We start from the raw sequence: 25,660 nt of genomic DNA, 5'->3' as shown, positions 1-25,660 counted from the left end.
GCCAGGGCGGAGGGGGGCTGCGGGGCTCAGAGGGCCTCTGGGGGAGCCCTGGCCGTGGTGGGGGGAAAGGGATGGCCTGGGTCACCCCCGATTCCAGAGAGCCAGTCATAGGGGTCCCTGGGGCCTGTGGGGTTAGTGGTGGGCTCCAGGATCAAGCTTGTTCAGTATGGAAGTCCCAGTTCACGAGCAACTGCCTTAGTTATGCTCCTGATGTCAACAGCAGACTCCAGAACCCAGTCAACTGGGTTCAAACCCCAGCGCCAGGAGGGCGGAGGGGCTTTAACTCCCCGAGCTAGCCCAGGGACTGTCCGCAGCTCCATGAGGAGATGGCTCTCTGGGGCTGCAGCAGGGGCCCCCGCACTTGTGCTGGCCACTGACTGGGGCTGCTGTCACCGCGGGTAGCCGCTCTGCCACTGCCAGACACGGTCCCTGAGCACCTGGGGGCTGGTGTCCCAGGCATGGCCCTGTGCCCCCCTCCCATGGGAGCCACCCTCCCAGGGGAACCACACACACACCTTCTTCTCCTCGTGGACCACGTAGTAGATGAAGAGGATGCTGTCCCGAGCCCCATCGAGCCCCGTGAACTGCTCCAGGGCCACACGGACGTCCACCCACTTGTGGGGTTTCCAGTCACACCACCACTGCAGAGCCCCCGTCTTCACCCACACCGACTGCAACACAGGCCCCAAGGGCACAGGACAGAGTCATAGGTGGGCCTCTGGGGGCCCAGCTCCCTAACCTCCCCCTTGTGACAAAGGTGGTGCTGCTGCTGCTCACCCAACAGCTGCTGGGTCCACAAGCCATGGTGTCTGTGTGCCCTCTCCTAATTCTGTCACACTGTCACCCCATGCTCGAGATAGGGAAACTGAGGCTCAGAGAGGTTCTGACCTGACCCAAGGTCAGTGAGGGAGTCGGGGGCAAAAAAGGGGCCCACGCCTGGCCTGCTTGTGTCTGGAGGCCCAATGCTTAGCCACCAGTGAGATGCTTCTGCAACTGTGGCCGAGGCCCAAGGACCCCATGCTTCATATAACTTTCACCTGCCAAGCTGACTGAGGGCTTTGGGGGGACTGTGCCCCACCTGAGGGGCTCCAGGACAGCCCTTAAGCCCATCCTCACTCATCTCAATGAAGCCACACCATCTTGGCTCTTGGGGTTCCTTCTGGAGGGAAGGGGACCACAGCGCTCCCCTCCCCCACACCCCCCTCTGAGGCTGCTTCGGTATCTGGGTCCCCCGGGCTGAGGCTGCACCTGGAACACAGTGGGATAAGTTCTTCGGGATGGAGGACAAAAGGAATGACTCTGTCTTCAGCCTTGAATCTACAGGACCTGGGAAGGACGGCTTCACCTCTGAGCGGGACGGACAGAGGGATGGCTACCTCTCTGTTTCCTCTTCGGGCGAGTACACAGTAGGTACTAAGTGAATGCATCCAGGAACTGCCTACCTGCTCTACGGCCTGCTCGTAGTGCCGGAAGTTCTCCAGCTCCCGCTTGGTCCTCTCAGTGAGCTGCTGGAAGATCTGCTTCCGCCAGGCAGCTGTCTGGGCCGGCGTGATGGACAGGGACAGCGTCTGTACCGAGGGGGACAGGCCTGCGGGCCAGCAGAGCCTCAGGGCCAGGAGCCAGCAGGCCAGGGCTCGTCTCTCTGTTCTCGTTTTTAACCACCTGTTCTTGCTGGAGAGCTATGATCTCTGCAACATGCCCCATAAGCCCTCCCCACAGGGCTCTCCCTGATGGGACCCCCAATTCTGCCTCGAAAGCAGCCACCAGTGCTAGGCCACGGGGAGGGGAAGGGCCGCTCTGGCTGGTCTCCCAAGGCTGCTGACAGACAGGCTGAGCCGAAGGGGGTGATCAGGCAGGACACTGGGTCTGCTTCCCACGCCCCCAGAGGGTGCTGGGCCCCTAGAGCCCTGCACTTACCCGACTGGACGGTGAACCACTTGAGCACAGAGTGGGCCTCCACAGCGCAGCCTCCTCCAGACACCCAGGCCCATAGTGAGTGGTCATCAGCCCCGTAGGGCTCCTCCAACCCCAGTGGGAGGAGCCCCAGCGAGGAAAGGCCGGTGGTCTCTGGAAAGCCAGCAGCTGAGTGGCTGGGTGCTCTCTTGGGCTCCTTCAGGTCAATATTGGTCCAGGGCAGTTCAGCCGGGGTGGAGGCCAGGCCAGGCCCAGGAGCCGGAGTGGCCAGGCTGGTGACCTCCACGGCATGCTCTGTGGTCCTGCCAATGTCCGGGCCTGTGGCCAAGCTGTCCCTGAGGTTCCTGGGACCGTCCACAGACTCTGCAGGGACAGGCTGGTCAGGCCTCAGTCTCTCAGCTTCTAAAGAGGCATCCGTGTCACTCGGTGCACAGGACTCACCACTGCCCCTCACCTCGTCGCCAAAGAAGCAGCCAGCACTGGGGATGAGAGGGGCAGACCTGTGACTTCTTCGAGGGAAGGGCACGTGCTGCTGTGGGCAGGCCCGGCTCACCCGCTGTGACCCTGGGGGCAAGCCACAGCCACACCACACACATGGAAGGCTACCTCCCAGGGCGCAGGAACAGCCAGGTTGCAGCCCAAGCCGATCAAACCATTTATCTGGGGTGGAAATCTGGCAGTATCGTTATTTTCTTATTGTGGCAAAATACATGTAAGATAATATTTACCATCTCAAATGATGTGGCATTAAATACCCATGAGGTTGTGCAACCACCACCACTAACTGGTTGCAGGACTTTGTCATCACCCCAACAGAAACCCTGCCTGCGTTCAGGAGCCACCCTCCATCCCCCTACCACCCACCCTGGCTTCCACCAATCCGCTTTCTGCCTCTATGGATTCGCCTATTCTAGACATGTCATACAAAGGGCGTTGTGTGATATGTGGTCTTCCGTGACTGGCTTCTCTTGCTCTGTATGATGATGTCAAAGTTCAGTCAGGTTGTGGCATGGATCAGTACTTCCTTTTGTTGCTGAAAAATATTCTGCTGTATGATACGGCACATTTTATTTATTCATCCGCGGATGGACATCTGAGTTTCCACCTTCTGGCTACTGTGAATGATGCTTCTCTAAACACGCATATACAAACTTTTGTTTAACATCTGTTTTCCATTCTCCTGGCTATATACCTAGGTGATGCGAGTGCTGGGTCATGGGGTGGCTCTATCTTTACTTTCTTGAGCAACCACCACACTATTTTCCAAGGTGGCCGTCCCCACCAGCAGTACACGGGGGTCCCAATTTCTCCATATCTTGTCAACACTTGATGTTGCCTTTTTTTTTTTTTTTGACTATAGCTCTCCCAGTGGGTGTGAAGTGGTATCCCATTTGTGGTTTTGATTTGCATCTCCCTGATGATACTGAGTGTCTTTTCATGTGTTTGTTGGCCATTTGCATATCTACTTTGGAGAAATGTCTATTCCAGTCCCTTGACTTTTTAAATTGAGTCGTCTTCTTGTTGTTAGTTGTAAAGGTTCCTTACACATTCTAGATACTAGACCTTTGTCAACTATGTGATTTGCGAATATTTCCTCCCATTCTATGGATTATCTTTTCCTTTCCTGATAGTGTCCTTGGATGCACAAAAGTTTTTAATTTTGATGAAATTCTAATTTATCTATTTTTCCTTTCCTTTCTGGTGCTTCTGGTGTCCTATTTAAGAAGCCGTTGCCAAATCTAAGGTTTGGCATCAGCAGTTTTGGAAGCTTCTCAGATGATTCCAATATTTGAGTACTACCAGCTGAGAGCCCAAACCCTCAGGTAAATGAGGAAAGTCCAGCCTGGCCAGCCTCTCAGCCATCTGGGCTTCCAGCTCAGCAGAGTGAAGACCGCCATGCTGGGGGAGCAAAGGGACATGGACCAGAGCCTGGGGAGGGCCTGTGTCACAGACAGGGACGTGGCTGCCGTGGAGCACTGTACCAAGGGCCCCTGTGCCACAGGACCAAGCAGGTAAACACTGCGAGCACTCGCGTTACAGAGCCGAGGTGGTCCCCTGCTAAGACACTAAGTCATCTGCCTGCATTTAACACAGGTGGCAGAGCTGGGACTCACCCACACTCTCTACACCCACGGATCTCAGAACTGTAGGAACTGCGCACCTGGGACCTTGCAAATAATGCAAAATCTGCTGACTGCAAAATTCTACTGAAACAGAAGCTCGGGGGCTGGGGCCTGGACATCTGTGTGGGATCAAGCCCTCTTGGTGTTTCTAGTGCGTGGCCAAGTCTGAGGTCTCTGTTCTAGACTAGAGAGACCCTCTGTCTTCTCTGCTTTCTTTTGCCAGAGGGGCCTTAGCATGTAGAAGCCTTTTCTCTCCCAGACCTTGAGACTTCAAAACCAACGGGCCAGCTCTGTTCAGGGACGACTCCCTGGTTCTGACATTGGATGGACACCCCAACCTCACCCACTGGCCCCCTCCCACCCTGCCCACAGCCTATCCCCACAGACCACCCTCAGGCCTAGCCCTGGCACCAGGCATGGGGAGAGACCTCGCGGGCCATGGCCTGGTTTTTCCCTGCCTGGGCAAGGCCCAGAGCCCCACTGAGAGGCCAAGTGGCAGCCTCTTCCTGACACTTCCTGACCCGAGTCTTCCGTACCCTGCTGCCCCTGGGATCACCTGAGGAGACTTGATGAGCTACCAGAGTGCGATCGGTCACTCTCTCGGCTGGCGACGATGGCCTTCCAGGTTTTCCCACTGAGTTCACTCTGGGTGACACCCTGACGGAAGTACATGGCCCGGTCCTCACAGCCAATGCCCCAAACCTGGCACACAGAGAGGTGCTGCTGGGTGGGAGGCCAGCATGGACCTGAAGGATCCCTTCCCTTTAGGGGTGTGGGGGAGGACGAGGGGTGGGAGAGAGTACCCCAAGGCTGGAGGACGTGTCTGCAAATGCAGACAGGATCCCCTCCTAATATGTGCAATGTGTGTGTGTGCATATGAGTGTTATGGCTGGGAGGGTTGACGGGGGCGGGAGGCGGATGTGGGGTTGGTGCACAGCTCAAATGCAGGGAGCAGAGCCCAGAAAGGGCCAGGGGGAGGGCACAGCACCAAGCTCAGGAGAAGTGGGGCTCAGGGAGACCCTGGGCTTTAGGCTGGCAAGGTTCAGAGAAGGTGGTGGTGCTACTGGACATCGTGCTGTGACACAAGCCCACTCATGTTCCGATCTTCCATGTAGCCTCTGGGAGAAGGAATGCTGCTCCCCGAGTGAACCCAGAGAATGGTCTGGGTCTTTTTAGAGAATGTGGGTAAGTCCCAGTTCTGCCCACTGGTGTTAAATGCAGGCAGATGCAGGATAGCATCCTTGATCCTGACCTCATTTTCTATGAAAAAGGCAGCTGGGCAGGGATCCTCCTGTCTGCCTTTGGGTGCTGAGGCCTATGGGGGTGCCTCCAGGCCTCAGCCTGCCCATGGCGGTCCCAAGCGGCCTTGCTGGGAGGGAGGCGGTGTCTCCATCACTTGGCCATGGCAGGCTAGCCTCTGCCCTCTGTCCCTGTGGGTACCCACGAGTGCCTGGTCTTGCCCGACTGCTGTGTGCCCAGCTGACTGGGGTGGGTGAGAGGACAGCATGGGGGCACTGGAAGGCCAGCACCCCCCAGGAAGAGTTTCTAGGGCAGGGCATTGGGGAAGGAGTCACCTTCACACCGTCAGTCTTAAAAGCAGCCAAACCTCATCCACCACATTGTACAAACTATACAGGTGATGTTCAAGAGATGTTGCATTCATGAAGTTGGGAAGATCGGTTTTATTCTTCACTTACTGAGCTGACTGTGCCCCAAAAATTCTTGACAAAATATCCCTGCCAGTCCCTGGGATGTGCACCCCTGGTCTGTGCTCACCACCACCACTCTGAGGATCCCAGGGGGAGGGGCCTGGGACAAGCAACAAGCAGGGGCCCTCGCACCCGGGTGCAGCCAGGCCCCTGGGTACCCTTGCAGGCTGGGTGTCTGAGGAGGTGCCAGGGACCTCCCATGCTGGCATCATGTCTGGTGGGAAAGGGCAGCAGGAAGCATCAGGAGCCCCCACTCTGAGACCTCTATTGTGTACGAGCTGCTGGCCCCTACCCGTCGGGATCCAGGGCTCAGAGTCACACGCATACCTGGTCATTGAGCCCCACGTTCACCATCATCATATCTCCGACCATCTCAATCCAGCTGGTGCCACAGGGATTGTGCGAGTTGACGCCTCTTCGGAACCACACCTGAGGAAAGTCAGAAATAAAATGCCTCCTTGGAGGGCCACTGGAATTGGATTTTGTTTTCAAAGGCTCTGGAAGAACGAATGAATAATTTGGTTCTTTGGTTCATGCCACAAATGACCATAGCACATCAGTGAGAAAGAAGACATCATTTGGGTCCCTCTTCCCTGCACCCCTGCCGCATTCCCTCTGGGCTTGGTGCTGTTCCACACGGCAAGGGTCACCTGCCCCCAGCTGTACCTATTCTGGTGGCTTCCTATCTCTTCTTTGGCAGAGGGCATTGCCCCTCCAGGAGACAAGGCTGTCTGAATCTTTCTAGAACATTCTTTCTACCAGTTCACATCTTGGCACAGGCAGGAGCAGCAGGTGTCACCTATATCAGCTGTCTTACTGTAGAGTCAGGAGGTGGGACTTCTCCTGGGCAATGTTTGGGGACAGGGAGGGACGGACACGTACTGCATCTCGAATGTAGAGCTTGACTAGCAACATCTCACCCCCATAGACCTGTACGTAGTCCCATCTTAGCCTGACACTTGGAAAATGTGTTTGTCCAATCAAGCTTGCCTCTATGTCAGATGACGGCCTTAATGATGCTGTTTAGAAAAACCGTTTTTTCTAAGCTTATCAGGAGATAACACACTTTGGATCCATTCTTAGTGCTTTAGGAAATAGTCTCTTTAAGCCTAACTTTTTTCGGGGCATCTAACTGGCTCAGTCAGAAGAGCATGCGGCTCTTGATCTTGGGGTCATGAGTTTGAACCCCACATCGAGTGCAGACGTGACTAAAAAAGTAGATAAACTTGTGAAAAATCAGGCTTTTCGTTGTTGTTAGTTTATAAAAATAAACACAATCCAACCAAATTTCCCTCAACCCACATGTGAGCCCATAGTTGACCCCACCCACCCTGGCCCCTGCTCTGCTCCACCACAACTGTCCTTACACACTCTAGCTGCCACATGAGCAAGACCCCAGCAGTTCTGAGACCCACTGAGAGGAGCACCCACGTGTTTAATCAGGAAGTTCCCGAGGCAGGATGGGGGGAGGTGACTAGTGAGAAACTCTCAAATCTCTTTTATAACAATTGCTAGAATGCCTAAACTGTCTCCTCGACCCAAAGAAAGTTTGCACAAATATGTCTGAAGACCGAGCACATTGCTCCTATAAATAAAATGCTCTGCTCATTTAATGCACTGTTCTGAGAGGGACTGAGGAATTATGGGAGGCAGATGCTTCAGGTGACCTGAATTTTGGGCTCAGAGACTTATGCATGGACACAGACTCAGATGTGTGGGGGATTCATCATCCCTGGGTTGCTACAGGATGCTCCTGAGGTGCGGTTAGAAAGAGCATGGAAGCAACCCCAAATCTGCTTATTTTATTGGACTTACCTCTCATGATGTAAAAATGGAAAGCACTGGATAGGAGTCAAGGGACACATTCAGTTAGCTGAGGGTTTCAGAAAATTGGCAACTATTTAAAATGTTATGGCCTTCTGAGTGATAAGGACGATTGTCCTGCACTTGGTACAGAGAACGGGCATATCATGGAGATCACCAAGCCCTTCAAGCCCCAGAAAGTGCATGTGCCTGGTTGGATTTATTTCAAAGGGTTTAGACCACACTTGCAAGAACAAAAAAACCACACAGCCCTCAACATTGAGCCCTCAGTCTGATTCCCATATGGGCCAGTGACTCCTTCAAAGAAAAAGAAATAAACAAAAGCCTTTGGCCCCAGCCCCCAGTGACCCCATCTTACTTTCCGATCCTTGGTGATGGCCCAGACCACGCCAACTCCCACAGAGACGTGCATGATCCCATTTTCAGAGGCGGGAGGCTCCACTATGGACCAGGAACTTCCTACCCGGCCCCAGAATAAAGAGCAGGTGGCCCTCATCAGTGAGAGCACCAGGGAGAAGCTGGGCGTCCCCCGCGTCTCCCTGCATGGGGCATAGGGCTGCCCACCTTTGGGATTGTTCCTGTTGATTCCTTCCCGGACCAAGGCCTGCCCCTCCCAGAGCGTGACCCACAGGAGGTCGTGGGGCCCACAGCTGATCTGCACCGCCTCCCCTGGGGTGTCCATGAGAGACCACGATGAGCCTTCGGGGTTGGGGTGGCTGACGTCCTCTCTGTACCACACCTGGGTGGCGGAGAAACCCATGGCAGGGTCAGACGGGGTCTGGTCAGGGCTCCGGGTCAGGCTGCCTGAGGCTGGCTACGTTTGCGTTAGCGTACACATGAGCCAGCCGTAGAGTCTCCGGGGCCAGGGGGGCCCTGAGTGTTCAGACTTGTTCTCCCTACCCTCACTGCCATCGGGATCCTCATGCCTCAGCTTAGAGGCCCCCCAATCCTGCTAAAAAATGCGACCCTGGATTTCAGCCATCCTGGGAGATGGACCTCTGGATCATCTGCCTGGAAGGAACCCCTTCCCCACTCACCTAGGGCCCAGGGAGACCTCTGGCCCCAGCCTGGGTGTCCTGTGCCCCCTAGTGGCTACGTACTCTCAGTACACCATCTCTACGGAAAGTGGGGTTCTTTGTGGTTAAACGGGAAAGCCCCCAAACCTCTTTCAAAGTGTCTAAAACATCCACTTCTTTTTCCCCTTAACCTGAAAACAAGGAACATAACAAAATATTTAAGACCGAGCCACCTGCCCACATGGTCCAAACTGGCTCTTGTCATCTGGAGGGGGTTACACTTCACTGCGTGGTGCAGGAGGGCTGGGGACCCCCTCTCAGCCTATCTTCACAGTGGGGACCCTTAGCTTCTTAACCTTTCACCTCACCTTTACACTCCACACTACAGAACCAGGACTAGGCAGCCTCCCTTCTGCCACCTGGTGCTTTGGGTAGTCCTCTCTCTAGCTCCTCCTGGAGCCAGGGTCCTAGTCATACCTTTAATGGCCCACAAGAGTGGCTGGCGTGGGGCAGCCCTGGCTAACAACCGGTGCATGGTGACCACAGACACTGCTTTCACACCCTGTTCTCTCCTCTCTTTGTATCCAGGTGGGCACAGGCCCCACAGTGGGGGCTCTGCCCCAGGCCAGCTCCCCACCATCCTTCAGCATGGCTCAGAGAAAACCGACAACTATGGGTTGACCTAGGCCCAGAGAACCCCAGAACCCCAGAGGTAAGCCTGATCGAAGCCTACTGTGTCTATTCCGAAGCCAATCAGAGAATTTTGGTGAATTGGTGATAAAGAATACTCACTAGATCAAGTCTGCTCTAAAACCACAGTTAAAGTGTTGACTTGCCTGCCAGCTGGACCACCCATGTTGCTCCTGCCAACAGGGGCTGGCTTTACGCCTTTGTTCATAAACTCCCTGAGAGAAGAATCTCTTCTCCTCTCTAAATATCCATCCGCCTACACACACACACACCCATCCGCCTACCTATCACCCACCCACTCACCCATCACCCATCTCTCACACATCCATACATGTATCCACCCACCCACCCACCTACCTATCCATCACCCATCTCTCCACCTATCCATTCACCTATCCATATATACATCCATCCCCCATCCACAAAACTATTGCAGACTGCTGTGTGGGAACCAGCAGAAAGGAATAGGCAGGGAGCTCAGAATCTGAGGAAACAATATTGATGGCATCTGAGCTCAGGAAGGGCACTGATCAATGCTCTGGGGATTCAGAGAAGGGACAGGCCAGGACCAGGCATGGGGTAGGATGTCAGAGGCTTCTGGGGGACCCCAGTAACATGCCACCCCTCTTCCACCTCTGGTAGGACATGGGAAGGCCAGTTTCTCTCTTGCCCTGCTCCTGCCTGTAGCCAGCCTCCCTCAGCCACCTCCCATCCTAGGCACAGGGGGACGCAGACCTTACCTTGCCCTGCAGAGACACAGCCCACACGGACAGGCGGCCCACGGGCTCGTCTGTGATTTCCCACCCCCCCACAGAGAGGTCATTGAAGGGGTCGGGCAGTTGCTTGGGGTCATCCTTCGAAGGGATCTGAAACAAGGAGGTATGTCGCAGGGGCAGTCAGTGCCTGTGGACACCTGGCCGGTAGGTGGCACTGTTCCCCTCCCGGTGGACACCTGAGTGGTACACACCCTCCTCCCCAAAGCTCCCTCCCTCCCACCCCCATCCCACCCCCAGGGGGAGGCACACTCCTATCCTCCAGTTCAGCCCACAATTACCAAACTTCAGAGAGAAGGCAGCATTAGGACAGAGAGCTCCTAGCCCTGGGTCCCCTCGGTCCTGTCCTCCCTCCATCGGCCACCAGGCCAGGGTTGTAATCCGAGGGGTCCGGCTGCTCCAGCACAGAAGACAGATGCACACGCAAGGCCTTGGCTCTGTGCCTTTTAGCAGCCTGATCACTGTGGCTCCATCCCCTCACCTAGATGGGGGCTGATCCCAGGACCTGGTCCAGTGGGGTAAGCCCTTCATGATGCTGGCTGTTACCCTGCTCTGTGGGCTGCTTCCAGTGCAAAGGCCTGGCAGGCTGGACTAGCGGCCCCACCAGACTTGAACCCTCCAGAGGAAGGTCCAAGGCCTTCCTCTCCTGCAAGGCCACACAGGATCCTAGTCCAGGCCTCACGGCCCTAAGTTTGCAAGGTTTTGGGGGGATCATGGGAATAATATGAGAGTCATTGTGGGGGTTGAGGGAGGAAGTGCACAGATGGGGCCTCAGGCTGGGACAGAACACCCTGGAGACCAGGGTCAGGTCAAGTTCTATGCTGTCCTGGGCCACAGTCTAGTCTGGCTTCCTGTATAGCCAGCTCCCATGCAAAGGAACACACAGGACCATAGTGTTCTTGGGACAGGATACAGGTCAAAGGCTAGGTACCAAGGTGGGCCTGGTATCCTCCAGTGCAGAGGTAGGCTGGGCGGGCAGGAAGGTCCCTGCGATTATCTCAACAGTGGGACTGCTGTTCCACCCCCAGGCCACACTCAGGTGCAGACCTTGGCCCAGGTGTCCCGAGACTTGTATCTCCTGTACCGGATCCACCTCCGACGCCGCACGCAAGAATTCCACTTCTTGTCTCTGGTGTAGGTGGCAGGGAAGTCGATAGCATACGTCCACCCCTGAAATACCAAGCAGGGGGGGCTCTGTCAGGCTCCTAGGGAAGGACCGACTGGAGACAGGCAGAGAGCAGGGAGGAAGAGGGGGAGGGAGGCAGTGGTGGTACCCAAAGCCCCAAAGGCCACCCATCCCGAGCAAAGGTCGGGAGCATGCAGGGCAATGGCTGAGGCTGGACAGGGGGCATGGGAGATGGCAGCGGGGGTACGGATCCAGCCCAAAGCACTCCTTGCCCACACAGGAGCCACAGTGGGAGCTGAATTTACCTACCCCTTTCTCGGTGGGTTCCCCTCCAAAGTTCTCATCCACATACCAGTCCGACTCCCACTCCCAGTGCGGTGAGGGCAGTGCCACCCCATCCAGCGGCCGTTGCTGGAGCCCACTCACATCGCTCCACTGCCAGCGGTCACTTGGCAGGAGCTTCTCACAGAAGCCACCCACGGGGTTCCAGCGCTGAGGGCCGGGAGGCAGAGACAGGCCTTAGGTCCACAGTTGGCCTAGGGCGGTAGGGGCCTCTCGGGGGTGAGTGGAACCCCACCACTAGGGCCTTCCTGCTGATCTCGGGGATGGAAAGTGAGCAGAGGGCCTGCCTGGAACTCAGGGACCAGAGCCACCCATGGCTGGTCACCCAGAGTCACTATGCCAGCATGGCCCCAAAGGACAGAGAACTGGCCACAGGACACAGAGCCCTGAGGGGTGACAGGAGAGGTCACCGCTCGGTCCTAGGCTCTTGGACACCCATGGAGCTGGAGCCCACCCTCACACAGACCTGGCCAGCTTGCCTTTATAAAGACACAATGGGGACTCTGACCCCCAAGACCCTGACCACGTGGTGACTCGAACCAGAAGCAGAATGGAGGAAACTGACATGGGACTCGGCCATGATCTGGCGGGGTGGGGATGGGGGGGGACCTGACTTCCCAGGACACCAGCCCCCACTCGGTGGCCCCACCTGGTTCTCATAGGCTTCCTCCCGGCGGCGGATGGGGACGTCGCTGGCACACACGTAAACGTAGACCTGGTTGTCACAGGCGATGCCCCAGCAGCACTGCATGGCTGCACTGACCCTTTTGAACTCCAGCCGGTTGTCCTTGCACAGCTCCCAGTACTGACCCGCCGTGGACAACGTGTACACCTTCCCGAAGAGGTCCACCGCCCACAGCACGGAGTTGGGCATGGTGGCGGTGGTGGTGGTGATGGTAGTGGTGGTGGCTGCGGGAGGAGGGCTGGCGGCAGGAGGCCAGGTCAATGTCCGCCGCCAGCGTCTAGGGCAGTGCTTCCAAATGCAAAAATGTATGGAGGGGACATTGCAACATCCAAGTGTTTACCTCCCCCAATTTAATGAATATTATTATCTTGGTCACAGCCTCGCTCTTTCTCATGAAGAGAATAAATGAGGGGCACCTGGGTGGCTCAGTAGTTGAGCGTTTGCCTCTGGCTCAGGTCGTGATCCCAGGGTCCTGGGATTGAGTCCCACATCAGGCTCCCCGCAGGGCACCTGCTTTCCCTCTTCCTATGTCTCTGCCTCTCTCTCTGTGTCTCTCATGAATAAATAAATTTATAATTTTAAACAAAACAAAAAGAAAGAATTCATGAAAAGTCCCAAAGTTTGTTAAAGCCTATGCCCATCGCTGCCTCTCTGGGAGGCCTCTGCCCCAACGGTGGGCAGGTCTTCTCATCCATGCGGGTTCTGGTGAAGGCGTCCTCAGGGATCTGGCACCCTGGCCAGAGCTGTGTCTGGTCCTGTGGGAGCCCTGCAGCTATGTGGCGGAGACGTGAGGGTCCTGTCCTTGGCGTCCTGGTGTGTGACTACCACCCTCTCCTCCCGGACCCCTCCCCATCTGCCATCCCCCACTCCAACTCCTTTTGCGGTCCTCTCCCTCTCCACTCTGCAGCAGGTGGGCAGCGGCCGGTAAATTCTAGGACTGGCCACCCCCACACTTCCAGGGCTGACTGTGCTGGTGCTCCCTGGGGCCTAATTCCTGGAGACTGGCTTAGAGAAGGGTCAAGCCTCCTACCACCTCAGGGCCAGAAGGCCAGAACCTCCCCAGCTGGAGGACAGCAGCCTGGGGGTGGGGGCAGCGAGAAGCTCAGCCTGACACTGCCCCAGAGCCAGTAGGGGGGCAGAGCCACTAGGAGACAGCCGGCAGGCCAGGCGCCTCGAGGCTGCTGCTGGGCCAGGCTGTTCCACACCGGCAGTACACCCGATGCTGTGGGCGCTTGGGAGGGGATGACGGGTGCTAAGTGTCTGAGAATGGGAACGTCTGCTACAGGCACAGAAGCTCTTCTGGTACAAAGCATGTCTCACAAATACCAAACAGAGTGCAGGCTAGGAAGGAAGTAACCAAGGGATGAGAAGGAAGACAAACAGAAGGAACAGGAGCCCTGCTTTGGGAGACCTCCCAGAACCCTGACCTCTCCACGCTGGCACCAAGGCTGGGTCAAACACATGGGAAGTCACAACACCAGCTTTCTGGAGCGTATCTGCATCCAGGTGGAAGATGCCTGGCCAAGCCTGTGGGCCCACTATTCCCCCTCTGGCATCTACACTGTGGCTAAGAGTGCCCAGAGCCACCCTGGACCCAGACTGTTGGAATCTGGGTCTTGGCTCCATCCCTTTCTGGCACCATCCAGAGCCAGCTAACCTCTCTGTGCCTTGATTTCTTAAATTGTGAAAGGCAGAAAGGAACACCGACCTACTTACAAAGTCCTACAAAGTCCTTGTAAGAATGAAGTGAGATAATACAGGTACAGAGCCTCTGTACTTGAGGTACGCAGCAAAAACTCAGTAAGCATTACTGGTGTCGTTTTATTATTTGGCACCTATGTTAAAACTACTGGTTATCAGGCAGCCCAGGTGGCGCAGCGGTTTAGCGCTGCCTTCAGCCCAGGGTGTGATCCTGGAGACCCGGGATCGAGTCCCACATTGGGCTCCCTGCATGGAGCCTGCTTCTCCCTCTGCCTGTGTCTCTGCCTCTCTCTCTCTCTCTCTGTGTGACTATCATAAATTAAAAAAAAAAAAAAAAAAAAAAGACATCCTCAGAGGATACAATCTATACAATTCTTGTTCTAGAGAAAGAAGATCTTGAAAAAATTGCTGGTGTTTTTCCTAGCATCAGGTTGAACGACTGAAGAAAGAAAAGGTCTTTTGAGAATCCTAATTAAAAATATATAACAGGGACGCCTGGGTGGCTCAGCCGTTAAGCGCCTGCCTTCAGCCCAGGGCATGATCATGGAGATGGAGGATCAAGTCCCACATCGGGCTCCCTGCATGGAGCGTGCTTCTCCCTCTGCCTGTGTCTTTGCCTCTGTGTGTGTGTGTGTCTCAGGAATAAATAAATAAAATCTTAAAAAAACAAAAACAAAAAAAACCTACTGGTTATCTCCTAACTTAGAAACAGGAAATATGAAATCCCTTCCTCTTCAGCCTGAGTCTTCAGCTTCTTCGCTTCCTTGGCACCTAACAGTGCTCTGCACATAGTGGGTGTTCACCCAAAGTTTATGGAGAATCACGGCCACCTACATCCACTGCATGGCCAACTCCCTGGGCTAAGATGGAAATCCTGTTCCACGGAAGCCAAATGTCAGCAATGACTTAAGGTTTAAAGGAAGATCAAGGGGCACTTGGGTGGCTCAGTGGTTGAGCGTCTGCCTTGGGCTCAGGTCATAATCCTGGGGTTCTGGGATTGAGTCTCACATTGAGCTCCCTGCATGGAGCCTGCTTCTCCCTCTGCCTGTGTCTCTGCCTCTCTCTGTGTTTCTCATGAATAAATAAATAAAATCTTTAAAAAAAAAAAAAAGGTCAAGACAGGTGGATACATATGTGATAAAACAAGAAGAGTAAAAGATCAACAGTAGAATTTAGGTGGTAGGTGTAGGTGTTAATTCTTTAAACTTGGCTGTGTGTTTGAATATCTTCATCATAAATTGTTGGGGGGAAAGTAAGAATTTTGGGGGTGAAGAGAATTTTGGCTCCTATAATGTTATATGACTATAAATCTACTCTTTAAAGCTATCTCTCGGGTCACGGTTCACAGTACAAGAAACCAGCAAAGTCAGGCTATCTGTAGGTTTAGCTCAATGAATAGTGACTTTCACTTGTATTTAATACACTTCCTTTCAGAAAGATGACTAAGCACTAATTTCCATATAGACATAATTTAACCTTCCAGGCAGCTAACAAAAGACTCTACTGCAGAGAAAGGACAGGATGGGGGGTTATGTTTGCAAACTCCCTCCAGAGTGGACACGGAGGCACCATAGCTTCCTAGCTAAAGATGACAGGGGTGAACATCCTTGGCCAGCCTCACCCTCTTTCTGCTCTTACCAGGATGCCACCCCAGCTCATCATATGCCACTTCCTGGCTGTGAGGTGACCAGATAGCCAATCCAGGGACACTGGGTCAGGGGACTCTTGAAACTCTTGAAAGGGAGGTTTGAGCATTGAGTCCCATGGTTCTGTGATTCTGGGATTTCTTTGTTTTGTAAGGCTAGAGAGGACAGTTTCCAAGAAAGAAACCTCGGATTCACCAAGAACTTTTGTACAATGAATTCCAGTTGGACCTTTGGTCAATCTACAAAGAAGACTTGCTCACCGCCCTCAGAGCCATCTGCCCTTCTGCAGGGGTTTACTAATAGATCCCTTCAGAGACCAAAAGGTCCTCAAAGGAAGGTGAAGTGATGGGAGGGGCGGGGGTAGGGCCAGGGCATGGTGGAGGGAGGGACACAAGGTACCGAGCGAGCTCCTGAAGCATCTATTTCCCTGCGTCTGCCTTAGGGCTCCTTCCTGAAAGGTCTCCAGCTGGTTTGTTTTTCTAGTAGACCTCGTCACTCCCACTCCCTGTGCAAACAGGAAGAGCCCTGATTTCTGATGGCTGCTTACTGCCTGCCACTTTCGGGGGCTGTCGGAAAGCAGGGTCCAGAGACGCGGGAGAAAATAGCAGGACACGTCCGGTAGCTGAGTCCTTCCTGAAGCAGGATCCGCTGGCCGCACTGGGCAGGAGGTGCCCTGAGCCGGCAGTTTGGGGTGAACCCTACCGCATCCCTACTCTTCACATCCCCGCATCACAGCGGGCAGGTCGGCCTGGTCTCATTCCGGCCTCGCGCGCTTGGGCGACAGGTGGGCCCCCCGCCCGGCCACCAGAGGCACAGCCGGAGCGCCCCGCCCTCACCATCTGCCCGCGCTAATCCCACGACTGGCAGATCCGCTCCTACCGCTGCCTAGGGGAGGGACAAACGGGCTCCGCGCAGCTCGCTCCTCTAAACCCGCAGGCGCCAGCAACCCGCTTCCCGGGTCCCTCCGGCGCGAAGGCTGGGGCGGGGGCGTCACCGCGCGCTCAGCGGAACCGAGCCGGCGCCCGCACAGCCTCTCCCACCGGCGCAGCGGCGGGAAGAGGGGGCGCCCCTGCCCTCCGCCGCCCCCACCCGCCCGGAGGGACTGCGGCGCCCCTCCCACTGCCCGGGCCCGCCGCCGCACTCACCTGGGCTGGCGCCCGGCGGGCGGGGTCGCGGCGATCGTGCCTCGGCGGCGGGGCGAGCGGCCGGCCCTCCCCCGGCGGCCGGGGCTAGCGGGCCGGCAGGAAGCGGCGGCCAGGCCCGCGCCCATTGGCCGGCCTCGTCGTGACGCAAGGCCGGGCGCGCGCGATTGGCTGCGGCGCCCCGCATCACCGGCCCGCCTGGGGGTCGCGCGCCCACCCACTTCCGGGGTCGCGGGGGCAAGTGCCGCGGCCGTCTGGCGCGGCGAGGGTTCCGCGCGCTCCCGGGAGCCGGGCGGGCCTGCAGACCACCGACGCCCCCGTCGTCCCCGAGAGCCCCCTGCCGGCACCCCCCCCGCCCGGCCCGTTGTCCTCCCCTCAGGCCCCAGCCCTCCGACCCCTCAGGACCCTCCTCCCAGGACCCGGCCCGCCAAGACCCGGCCCGCCGACCCCAGGACCCGCCTGCCAGGACCCGTCCCCCCGGACCCTCCTACCAGGACCTGTCCCCCCGGGACCCGCCCCCCAGGACCCGTCCCCCCGGACCCGGCCCGCCGTCCCCCCTGGACCTGCCCGGAGCCGGGTGTTCTCAGCACGTAAGGAGAGGAGGGGGCGGCCGGGAGGCCCTGGAGGGCAGCACCGTGGCGACCCGAGGCGGGAGGAGGAGAGCTGGAGGCCGCAGATGCCTGGGTGGTTCCCCCTCTAACTGAATGTCGCCTTTGAGCACGCAAACTCAAGGCTTTATCCTTCTCAGGAGAAATCCTCCAAACCTGTGATTCTGCGGGGACAGCATGGGGCTGTGGCAATAACAGGCCACTGTTTTGTTCAGACTCGTGTTGCCACGGACAGAAAACGTAATGGGAGGCGGCCAACCTAGCGCCTAGTGCTAGCTCAGATGAGAGTGCTCTCTGGTTGCCAGGCCCAGATGCAGGTGAGGCTCCTGCACCTCATTCCACCCAGTCGACAACCCCGGGAGCTACCCCCACAGTGAGCATGGAGATTAAAAAACAAACAAACAAACAAACAAACAAACAAAAAACAGATGTGACTGTTGGCAGGCCAGATACAGCCTGACATAGAGGGGGAAACTCTGTGGCTGGGACCCAGTTTGCCTCTCTGCTCTGGTTCTCGCCCCTGCTCCTTTCTGAGGCTGCAGACCAGCTGTGTTGTGGGAAGCCCGGTATAGGCTAACGCTAGCAGTGGGAGGAGAGGCAGAAAAGCCTCTGCTTCATCCTGGACAGTTTTGTGGTCTTGTGTGTAACCTTCAGCATAGCTTTTGTGAACTGACTTCGTCTGGAGATGTGGGTTATTGTACACTGTATGTTTGTGTCCCCCTAGTATTCATACATTGAAACCTTAATCCCCAGTGGGGTGGTGTTTGGTGATGAGGCCCTGGTGGCGGGTTTTTGGGTCACAGAGGTGGAGCCCCCCTAAGAAGCTAGCACCCTTGGGGCAGCCCAGGTGGCTCAGCGGTTTAGCGCCGCCTTCAGCCCAGGGCGTGATCCTGGAGACCCAGGATCCAGTCCCACGATGGGCTGCCTGCATGGAGCCTGCTTCTCCCTCTGCCTGTGTCTCTGCCTCTCTCTCTCTGTGTCTCTCATGAATAAATACAATCTTTAAAAAAAAAAAAAAAAAAGAAGGTAGCGCCCTTATAAGAAACGCAGAAGAGCCCACACCCCCTCCCCTTGTCAGGATACAGTTGGGGTGGGGTGGGGGGGGTTGTCTTCCAGCCAGGAAGCAGGCTGTCACTGGACACGGGACCTGCCGGTGCCTGGATCTTGGACTTCCAGCTTCAGAGCTGCAAGAGCTCAGTGTTTGTGGTTTGAGCACCCCCAGTCTGTGACATTTGTGTTATAGCGGCCCCAGCTCACAAAGACCCATGGCAGGAGGGCTCAGTGAGACAAGGGGGTGGTTCCTCTGAGGAAAAGGAGGCTCTGTTGGCAGGAGGACAAGTAGCTGCCAGACAGCAGAGCAGTAGTCATCTAGTGATCAGGGGGCCTCTATTCTGTTCCATCGGTGACACTTTGTAGCCTTTTCTTCTACTTGGCCTCAGTTTCCATTTTAAAAGAAGCCTTGAGTTAGGAGTGCCCCGGGGCCCCTGCAGAGCACCTGTGCTGTGACACAATTCATTCCAGTTTCCCTGAACTGACTCTCACCCAGTGGAACTTCTGGGGACCCAAGATTCCTCCCCCTGCCACCAACACTGCACCCCTTCTCCCCCCAGTCCTTTCAGCCAATGCAGAGGTGACTCTCTTCACTTATTGCCAGGAGGCCTGCATTTTAAATCTGCCCTCACCACAGCTGAGAGTCCTCCTTCCTATTTCTGCTCTTTCATTTTATTTTTTTTAAGACTTTTATTTATTCTGTTCATGAGAGGTACAGGCAGAGGGAGAAGCAGGGTCCCTGTAAGGAGCCTGATACAGGACTCCATCCCAGGACCCCGGGATCAGCCCTGAGCCAAAGGCAGACACTCAACCACTGAGCCACCCAGGCGCCCCTGCTCTTTCATTTTAACCTCTGTTTCTTGTGTCCTGTCTATCGTCCTTCCCACTTCTCTCCTGGGCCAGACACTAGTAGGTTCATATCCCACCCAGCTCCATCACTTAATATGAATTACTACAACTCTGAGCCTGTGTCCTCCTCTGTAAAATGGGAATAACACCATCCGTGTCTTTGGGCTGGAGGGAGGATGAAATGAGAAGGTACATGTAAAGCACTCACAAGCGCTCACATATTACTAGTGTTGTTATTATAGTCTCTGCATATTTGAGTTTGAGGTTCTTGGCCATTTGTGTCAAGTCTCAGAGTTTCAGAAGCAACACTGGGTTGAGAGGCATTCCAAATGATCGATAGAGGGCTGCTTTCAGGATGATGGACATTACTGTATCTGTCTCTCATTTTTGGGTCAGGGAGGGATGGCTGGATAGACATGCTGGACAGTCTTGATTTCCCCAACACTTGACCATCAGCCACAGGAGAGAGCTCAGGCTTTCCAAATCGCTGGCTCTTCCCCACCATTTCTACCTTCCATGGTAGCCTCAATTTTGTGGCACTTCTCTGAATCTTTAGGCTCCAGCCTTGGCAGAATTTGCTGCTGTGCCCCTCGCCCCATCGGACCTCTAAACTTCTCCTATGCAGCCCCCACTGTTACCACATGCCATACGCATCCTCCTTCTGCTGTCCATTCTCATCAGCCATAAGTCTCAGATCATAGGTCATGCCTCACTAAATCCAGAGGAACACAGACATGTGTTCCTCTAATATATATATATATATATATATATATGTATATATATATAATAATAAGTTATTATTTTTTAAAATTTTACTTATTTATTTATTTATTTATTTATTTATTTATTTATTCATGAGAGACACACAGAGAGAGGCAGAGACACAGGCAGAGGGAGAAGCAGGCTCCATGCAGGGAACCTGACATGGGACTCGATCCTGGGACCCCAGAATCATGCCCTAGGCCAAAGGCAGGGGCCAAACCACTGAGCCACCCAGGGATCCAGACATGGGTTATTATGCCCTCATTTTGTATGTTCTTTATTCTGTGCCCACCACATCATGTCTTATTGTTTTCCTATATATATCCCTGACCACACTGCAATAAGTTTGAGGGAGTGACTTTCTTTTTTTTAAATTTAATTTATTTATTTGAAAGAGAAAGTACCAGCAGGGGAAGTGGGGTAGAGGAAGAAGCAAACTCTGCACTGAGCAGGGAGCCCGATGTGGGACTCAATCCCAGGACCCTGGGATCATGACCTGAGCCAAACACAAACACAGATGCTCAACCACTGAGCCACCAAGGTGCCCCTATCCCTCCCTTTGTAAAGCCCACAAGTCAGATGTCTGCCTGTGAGCCTGGTACTGGTAAGGCGGGACCCTGGGCAGCATTGCTCAGGGACTTCAGCTACCCCTTGTCACTGCTCCGTCAGTAGTGCCTCACTCCCACTAACCCACACTGTACAGAGTTATTAAGGTGCTAGAGGAAGCAGTTAAGAATGTGGCATTCCCCAACCCACTCTACCCATCCCCCCCGACTGAATCTCTGGCAGAGGAAAATTTGCTGAAACCATCTGTTGAAAAGGACAACTCCAAAGTTCACGTGCATGTCCTGATTCATCTAGGCAACAATGCCTTAAAGTGAAAAACTGTTTTTGTTTCTATGAAGAAACCTACAACACCTAAAATCTAAAACAGCAGTAAACAGTGAGTGTTAGCCACCATCTCCGTTGTCTGATTATCCAGACTCCCACAGACATGGCCAAGGCAAGGGTTCATTCAACAGCCATCTTTGGAGTTATGCCTAACCTACATATTAGGTTAGTGCTAGCAATGCTGGGGATTCAAACTGGCTGAGAGACCTTTTTACCTGGAGCAGAAAAGGTCCAATCAGGGAGAAGGCATGAGAACTACACGAGAAGGCAGGGAGTACTATAACCCATAGAGGTGTATTTGAGCTGTGTGTATAAAGGTGTTTAATAAGAGGTGGAGGAGGGTAAAGTGATAAGGTCATTGGTAAAGTACAAGGGTCAGTAGTAGACAAAACCCAGGTTAGTTTACGAAACATAAACGACGCCCCAGGAAGCAACATAAAGCTTGCACTCATACCTGTAAAGTCCTGATTATTTATACACCAGTAGGTATACAGGTCTGTTACTCTCCTGGACCAGAGGCTTCTCACACAGGATGGACTTTGCACTTACTGTATGCAGCACTCTGCACCAGACCACATGATGGCTCCTGGTTGACAGTAGTTTGAAGAACTTCTTTTTTTTTTTTTTTTTTAAAGATTTTTAAGTAACTCTGCCCCCAGTGTGGGGCTTGAACTCACAACCCCAAGATCAAGATCCACATGCTGCACCGATTGAGCCTCACCATGTGCCCAGGAATTTCTAATAGCTGCAAATTCACACAGACTGTTGAAAAACCAAACCGTAATCTATGTTTTCACTTGCATGTAAAAGAAACATACTGTATATCTGATTCCAGAAATATAACTCGTCAGACAAGCCACTGGTACCTAAAATGTCCTTCATTGTGTTTTTCCATCATTTACACAAATGAAGTTTATTATTAACATACTCTGGAGTGATGCTTCCTATCTCAAATCCCATCAACTCTCTTTCCAGCACCGAAATGGAGCTCTGCTGATGGTTGCCACAGGTAGTCTCTGCCCTGGGTGGTGACTGATAAGGGAGTTCCTGGCCTCAGCTCTGCTGGGCTCACCACAGCTCTCCCAGGCAGGCAGAGCACCAAGAATGGGTGCCACCCCACCACTAGGCATGAAAGCCAGGCCCAGGCTGGCTCTTCTGAGGCATTCTGGTATGCTTCTCTGTACCTCTCCAAAACCCAGTAATCTCTGGTGGCTAGGATTAGAATCAACTGTTGCTAACTCATTCCAAGAAGAAAAGCCTAAGGAAATTTCCAGATGCTCTTAAGAGTAAAAGGGATTGCTAACTGAAAGAGATGCTAGGACGGGAGTTATAAACCTAGCTTTATGGCTACTCTAATTACAGATTTAAATGTGAAAAGCAAAACTTCCTGAAGAAATATAAGAAGATCTCTCTTTTTTTTAAACGTAGGCTCCACATCCAACATGGAACCCAACGTGGGGCTCACTCGTGACCATTAGATGAAGACCTGAGCTGAAATCAAGAGTCACTTCACCGACTGAGCCACCCAGGTGCCTCCATATAAGAAAATATCTTAAAAATATTGAGGTAGGCAAGTATTTCTACAAAAGAGACGTAGAAAGCACCACCTATAACAGAAAAGATTATAAATTCAACTACTTTAAAGTCAAAAACAGGTCTTTATCAGGACACCATTAAAAGGGTAAAAAGGCAAGTCACAGAACAGAAAATATCTGCAATACACATAACCAACAAAGGGCTAGGATCCAGAACATAGGAAGAACTGCCAGTCAGTAAGAAAAAGACAGACATTTAAATGGTTTATTTTTTAATTTTAAAGATTTTATTTATTTATTTATTTATTTATTTATTTATTTATTTAACACATTGAGAGAGAGGCAGAGACTCAGCAGAGGGAGAAGTGGGCTCCCTGCGGGGAGACTAATGCGGGACTTAATCCCAGCATCCTGGGATCACCACCTGAGCCAAAGGTGGAAGCTCAACCACTGAGCCACCGAGGTGCCCCCAGACATTTAAATTGTGAAAAAGGTAAAGGACCTGAACAGGCACTTAAGAAGAAAGCGGAACTACAAATGGCTAATAGACCTGACAAAATGCTCAATTTTAGCTAGAAAGCAGGGGAATAGGAATTAAACCCACAAGGAGTTGCCTATAGGTTAGGCCAAGTGGAAGTGTAAGTTGCTGCTACCCCTGGGGAAGTCAGTCTGACACTATCCAATGAACCTGAAGCTAGGCCCATCCTGTGGTCAGCAGGGCCTTTACCAGTACACACTTTGGGAGCACATGTGAGAACATTCTCAGCAGCATTGTTTCTAACGGCCCCCAGGGTCCATCAGCAGTGGAACAGATGAATGTGATCTAGTCATACGGCGGGATATTATCAGTAACAAAAAATGAAATGCAACTCGATGCAAAAATGGGGGTGAATCTAGAACATATGGTGAGTAAAAAAAGCTAGCCTAAAGGAGTATATGTGATCCCTTTTATATGTGATGTTCGAAAATAGGCAAGAATTACAATGTTTGCAGATGTATATTTTTGGTAAAAATATAAAGATAAGGAAGTGGTTACCATAACATTACCATAAAAACCAGGGTGCGGATGCCTTTGGAGCACCAAGGGGATGTGCAGAGGCTTTGGGATCACTGCCAGTGTTTTAGTTCTTGACCAGGGCAGTGGTTATGTCAGTTTTGCTTTATGATAACTCACAACATTTATGTCTCAGACAGTCTTCTCTATTATATTTTATAATTTAAAAAGGCGTGTTTTTTTTTTAAGGACATATGGTAAAAGCAACTATCCTAGTTCTACATGAATGAGATAATTTACTAGTGACAGTATCACACAGGATTTTAAAAAATGTTGTAGCTCAAACAATCCAGAAAAAAGACAAGATGATGAGCCCTGGAAATCTGTTTTGTTGGCACAGGGAGCATTGGCATGATGGGGACACCGTGGTGATAGCAACACAAAAAGAAGTTTGAGTCATTTTCAGAAAAGTAAGAGTGAAAAACGTTTTCTAAACATTTCATGGGTGTATCTCTGATTTGAAATCTGCACATAAAACCAAGTTAATGAATATTACAAATTGACATCCATTTCATTTTTATTCTCAAAAAGTTGAGCCCAAGTCAGCCACATCTTTTCTGGGAGCTTCCCCTGGGAAAGAAGAGTGCAGCCTGTGTTGGGCCAGTCCCAGTGGCTGTTACCAGCCCCATCTGACAGTGCTCAAAGGCGCAGCTAGATAAAGTGATTTATCAGTGTCCACACGGCTGGGTTGCAGACTGAAAGGTGGAAGGGAATCCATGGCAGTGGGTCTTGTGTAACTCATAGAATCCACAGCAGGTTAGAAAACCAGGTTCAGTAAACCAGCAGGAAGAGGGGTACCTGAGAGCCCAAATCACCATGCACATCCTGCCATAGTAACAGCCCCAGTGCCGTGGCCTCCGCTCAGTTCCAGACCCTGGATGCTGCTGCTGCTGCCCTCTGCCCATTCCCTCTGTCTTGCTGCAGACCCAAAGTTCCAGGCTCGAGTATGCATTAGCCAACATCCAGTTCCTTTGGTATGTCCTTGGGACTGGGGGTTTGAGGGAGCAAGGATCTCACCTCTTGGGGTCCCTGCCAAGATTCCCAGATCTCCTAGGCAACAGAGGTAGTTCTCACACAGAACAATCAGAAATTGTCATTGTGATTTTCTCTTTAGAGGCAGGCAGTGGCAAGGCTGGGACCAGTGCCCAGGACAACATGAATTTCCAGTCCCCTCTGTTGCTTTGGACCTGACGGTGAGATGGGAGGCAAATACCAGTCACCAGTGGTGGTGTCCTCACCCCCTCGTATAGTCACAGGTGTCAGATCCCAAGTGAACAGAAAGCTCACCCTAAAAAAAAAAAAAAAAAAAAACAAAACTCACCCAGCTGTGCTGGCCTGGGGGCTGTAGGCAGGAACCTGCCGAGGTCTCCCACGCAAGAACCTGTCCCAACAGCAATTCCTAAGTTACTTTCAAACCACTGAACAGCAGGCCAAGGACAGTGTGGGTGCAGGTACAGAAAGAGCCCAGTTTCCTGCTCTAAAGAGCCTGTGGTCTAATCTCTTAAAACATCAGCTTGGGGCACCTGCATGGCTTGGCTGGTTGAGTATCTGCCTCTTGGTTTCCACTCAGGTCCTGACTTCGGAGTCGTGGGATCAAGCCCCAGGTTGGACTCCCAGCTCAGTGCAGAGTCTGCTTGTCCATCTCCCTCTGCTCCTCCCCCACCCTCTACACTGTGCATTCTCTCCCTCCCTCTCAAATTAAATTAAAAAAACAAACATCAGCTGTATGTTACTGCTGCCTTTAATGTAAGGTCTTATTATAGAATTCCCGAATTCCTTTTTCTGGTCTCCTACTGTATTTCCAAGTGCATGTTTTAAGGATGAAGTGTTCTATGATCTTTTCCCAATTTATATTTTGTAGCTATTGTCACTCATTATCCCTAAATGGTGAAGATCACCAATTAAAGGAAGCTTAAGGAACATGAACTTCGGGGTTGTTTGACAGGCTGATTTGCTGCCTGGTAAAGTGCTTTAGGCATTGTGAGTACTCAGTAAATGCTGGAGAGTGGTTGGACGTGGGGCAGGGAGTGGAAGTGATTTGGAGAAATGGGAGACAGAATGAACTTGATTGAGGTATGGAGAGGCCTCTATAGGTAGCCAATATGCCTCCTGATCCAAAGGACATGAAATTGAGGGAAAAAATATATAAAGGAAATTTCTCCAGAAACCAAAAAGGACCAGGGAAGGGACCAGAGCAGGGTGGGATCCCTGACCAGGGCC

The 25,660-nt window shown here is 53.1% G+C and overlaps 1 protein-coding gene and 1 long non-coding RNA gene across 13 annotated transcripts in view; one reads left to right on the top strand and one right to left on the bottom strand.

Moving 5' to 3' along the window:
• The window catches only part of TECPR1 (tectonin beta-propeller repeat containing 1), a 31,019-nt gene extending 9,632 nt beyond the window's left edge, over positions 1–21,387 (bottom strand). For 2 of the 9 annotated variants that reach the window (XR_012000539.1, XM_072753153.1), the window contains exons 1-12: positions 16,695–16,810; positions 12,167–12,440; positions 11,485–11,667; positions 11,097–11,219; positions 10,017–10,142; positions 8,135–8,309; positions 7,929–8,029; positions 6,074–6,175; positions 4,594–4,739; positions 1,918–2,393; positions 1,443–1,588; positions 516–671 (exon numbers count right to left, since the gene is read on the bottom strand). Coding sequence is in view for 6 of the 9 variants with exons in the window: in XM_072753153.1 (XP_072609254.1) it covers positions 516–671; positions 1,443–1,588; positions 1,918–2,393; positions 4,594–4,739; positions 6,074–6,175; positions 7,929–8,029; positions 8,135–8,309; positions 10,017–10,142; positions 11,097–11,219; positions 11,485–11,667; positions 12,167–12,391 (1,959 nt within the window). In the remaining 3 variants the exon portion in view is untranslated. Of the gene's footprint in view, positions 1–515; positions 672–1,442; positions 1,589–1,917; positions 2,394–4,593; positions 4,740–6,073; positions 6,176–7,928; positions 8,030–8,134; positions 8,310–10,016; positions 10,143–11,096; positions 11,220–11,484; positions 11,668–12,166; positions 12,975–16,694; positions 16,812–21,305 lie in introns of those variants that run through there. The other 7 variants (XR_012000540.1, XM_025986233.2, XM_072753151.1 and 4 more) reach the window with 6 other exon arrangements.
• LOC140598278 (uncharacterized) lies at positions 17,143–25,161 on the top strand. Of its 4 annotated transcripts, XR_012000545.1 has the most exons (6): positions 17,143–17,281; positions 22,280–22,417; positions 23,781–23,850; positions 24,306–24,414; positions 24,555–24,633; positions 25,011–25,161. It is a non-coding gene; the product is annotated as an uncharacterized lncRNA (long non-coding RNA). The 4 variants fall into 4 exon arrangements; XR_012000544.1 differs by lacking the exon at positions 24,306–24,414; XR_012000546.1 differs by lacking the exons at positions 24,306–24,414; positions 24,555–24,633.
• The last annotated feature ends 499 nt before the right edge of the window (positions 25,162–25,660 follow it).

Source organism: Vulpes vulpes, chromosome 3 (assembly GCF_048418805.1).
Source record: "Vulpes vulpes isolate BD-2025 chromosome 3, VulVul3, whole genome shotgun sequence".
In the NCBI taxonomy this organism is placed as follows: Eukaryota; Metazoa; Chordata; class Mammalia; order Carnivora; family Canidae; genus Vulpes; species Vulpes vulpes.
Note: the sequence above shows the minus strand (reverse complement) of the source record. Positions and strands in the feature narration are given on the sequence as shown.